At 29.6% G+C, this 3,444-nt stretch overlaps 1 protein-coding gene across 1 annotated transcript; it reads right to left on the bottom strand.

Moving 5' to 3' along the window:
* Positions 1–1,545: 1,545 nt before the first annotated feature.
* On the bottom strand, positions 1,546–2,617 carry LOC118201836 (uncharacterized). Its single transcript, XM_035373996.2, has one exon. It carries the CDS (start codon positions 2,560–2,562, stop codon positions 1,660–1,662), a length of 903 nt encoding a protein of 300 aa, XP_035229887.1. The 5' UTR covers positions 2,563–2,617; the 3' UTR covers positions 1,546–1,659.
* Between the last annotated feature and the right edge of the window lie 827 nt (positions 2,618–3,444).

Here is a 3,444-nt window from a genome sequence, read left to right as displayed (position 1 = left end):
CTTGTTTCTGTTGATCCTCATTCTGTAAAGAAAGATCTAGAGAAGATTTTCAATTACTTGAATAACTTGTTATATGCATTTTAATACCTGTTTAGAAAGAAATTCAAATATTTCCTATTTTTCAATATCTGCTATAAAATCCTTTCTGTTTTTGTATTTATTTTCTAGTTTTAAAATCTTACGTAAGTTAAAATTCGAAGGAATATGATATTTTTAATTCCTTATTTGAGCCACTAAATTGGATATATTCGAACAGTCTGGGAAGGAATAGAAAGAAACAGAAATTTGCTGATTACTATTATCCGGACTTTATTTTTTAGTTTTCATTAAACTGTAAAAATAGTCAAATGAATATATAAAAAAATCATTAATTTATTGCCAAGTAAAAGTAATATTTTTTTTAGATGTTTAAAGCATTATGGAGAGGATGGCAATAACTTGAAATTCTGCGAAAAGATACTCATTCATCCCTTCATCGGGCTCTTTATTTATATTTTTCTCCACTACAAACTATTTTTCCAAACAGACACTTTTAATTACATTTGTTGTTACCTCTTGCCATTATTATCATTTTTCAACATGATTATGCAGTTGAATTCACGTTATATGTTTAACATAATTCAAATTGCCAATTCATACTTTAAGAATTGCAGATTATCTTCTAGAACAATACATTTGATATATAATTAATCAGAAACATCGCATTATTTATACGTTTGCGAGAAAGAAGCTTCTTATCTCAAATTAAAAAAACAAAATAATCACTTTCAGATTTATGCTATAGTAGTATAATTTAAACGTAACTTGTTCCGAAGTTATTTTTTATTTAAATAGCAGTTTATCCTTCAAAATATATGTAAACTTAAACTGAATTTTCTAACATATTGAAAAAAATATATATAAATTAAACATACCTGTGAAACTTGCTTTTCGATAACAAGGCTTACCCAAAATAAAAGCTGGCAACTATTACTAGGTTAGAATGGTTCTGCAGATTTCGAATAGATATTTAGAGCGTAATACGGATCCATGGTGCAAGATATTCCAAAAATAAAATATGAATTATTCCATTTCCTAGGTTCATTTTATTCATTTTAGAGATATCAATGATTCGCGAATGGTTTTATTCTCGGCGAAGTTGAATTATTCATGAGTTTATTTTCTAGAATATCTCAAAACACCAAATCATAAGGATTTTTGTTTTTAATAGTTTTTCACTTCCTGTAAAATGACTAAATAATCTTTCACCTATTCCTGTGCGAGTAACGGTAGCATTATTTTAGTCTTTTTTACTGCGAATAATTACATCAAAACTATGCTATCTTTTTACTATGATGAAATTCTCACATTTTGTTTCTGTTTTTGAGGAACGCTTACTTCTTTTTCCCATTTCAACCACAATAAATTAACAATCCCAAAATCGTGTATTTAAAAAAGAAAACAAAATTTAACATTTATGTGTATATATTTTATTTGATAATATCATACACATTTTTCTGAAATTTGATATAATTACAAAAGTAATACATTTAATCACTACAAGGTAATATAGTTTTTAATCACTATTTCCGTCAATTTAATAAATGAGAGAATCAAATTTAAAGAATATTAAAAAAGTATTATATTGTAGGTCAAGCTACGAATTTGTCTTCTAAAAAATCATATCTTTGGTATGAGAGTGTTATAATTGGAAACTGCTTCGGCGGATAAGCAGTCTTGTCTAACTGCTGTGCCCACTTGTGGAAAGAAACAATCATCAACAGCAGAGTTATGTGGTGATACATTTTCTGCACTAACAAAGCAAGTGTTTGGCAATACAGAATTGTTTTCTAAGTCACAAAGAATCGAAGTTTTCGCATCTAAACTTAGATTTTCTTCCATCGTCTGACTTTCCTCACAGTTGATAACCATATTAGTGTAGCAAAGGGGATCCAGAGAGGCTTCTGATTCAGAAGTATTGCTATTTCCACTTCTATTGAAAGTACATGCAATAAGACCAGGACAGATATCAATGCAGTGGTGTTTATCATGAACTACATTCATATCCATCGAGTGCATAGGTTCATAGTTACATATAAGTACGTTATTCTCAGTAAAACCGTTTGAATTCCTTTTGTTTTCATTTAAAAAATTACTGTTTATATTGAAATTATTTGCTATCATATTCGTCGTGTGCTGAGACATCTGGCGAGATAGTATTTTAGCAAATGTGAGTGCATCCATCTTTTCTCCGTAATATAAAGTTTCAGTCAAAGCTATGATGTAGTTTCTAGCAAGTCGCAAAGTTTCGATCTTCGATAGTTTTTGAGAGTTGTTTTTAACTGGAACGTATTGTCTAAGAGTATCCAAAGCAGCGTTTAAACTGTGCATTCTGTTTCGCTCTCTGGCATTGGCTTTGCATCGTCTGATCATGGTTTTATTATTTCTTTGTGTTGATGATGATTTTCTTTTCGCAGTTCGCTTCGTTCTTTTAAGCATTTTGTTATTATTTCCACAACTCCGTTTAATTTGTGATTTGGTGATATCTTGAGAAATTTCCTTTGAGTGAACAGCTGCATTCATTGGTTTCTCAGCTTTCGCAAATCAGATTTCAAAGCTGTACCGTTCTCATTCAAGACGCCCTAAAAAAATAAATATATGAGTAAACAAATGGGAATACATTTAAGCATACTATAAAATTTATTCATAAATGATTTTTTGAATGGTTGATAACTGTTTTTATTAAACCCAAAGGGCTATTAGTCTCAAAATACGATCTCGCGCTGTTTTTCTTTTCATGCGAATCTGCTAAAATTTGGCAAAATGTTTGATATTTATCTTTATAATTCCAACTATCTGTTCTATATTAACAAACTAAACTATTTAAAAGCAATATATGCAAGTCTTGAGAATATTTATTTTTTAATTTGATTGATCTATATCCATTTAATTCATGATGTACCTAATTAAAAACATTTAATACTTTCATAGAATTATATCATACATTTTTTCACTTTTTCAATATTCAAAACCTATATGACATTCCCATGCTAATCTAAATGTATACTCATGCAGTATTACATAAAATGTTTCACTATTCTACCTGGATAATCTACCTGGATAATTCTACCTGGATACCACTGATAATCTCTACCTAAAAACCATATTAAACTTTAAAACGACCCTCTTGGGCGATCGTTAAAATCTGAACCATTTCAAATTATTGATTTTTAGCACAAAAGGGCGTTAGTCCAAATGATCTAGTAGTCTCGAAACGGGATTTGGCGGCATGTTACTTTAAATGTCTGAATCACTTTCCGAACTGTTGGTACGAAATATTATCACTCTGTATTTATTACATTTGAAGAAATTAAATAATGGAGAATCTGCATAATGTATGCATGTTTCTTGCACTTCGTAAAAAAGACGGTACCTTGGGCCATCAAATTTTGAATAACGTAGTCC

This window comes from Stegodyphus dumicola, chromosome 3, assembly GCF_044657685.1.
Source record: "Stegodyphus dumicola isolate Sdum_Otavi_A_Nest chromosome 3, ASM4465768v1".
NCBI classification, from domain to species: Eukaryota; Metazoa; Arthropoda; class Arachnida; order Araneae; family Eresidae; genus Stegodyphus; species Stegodyphus dumicola.
This window is presented reverse-complemented; position numbering and strand designations above follow the sequence as displayed.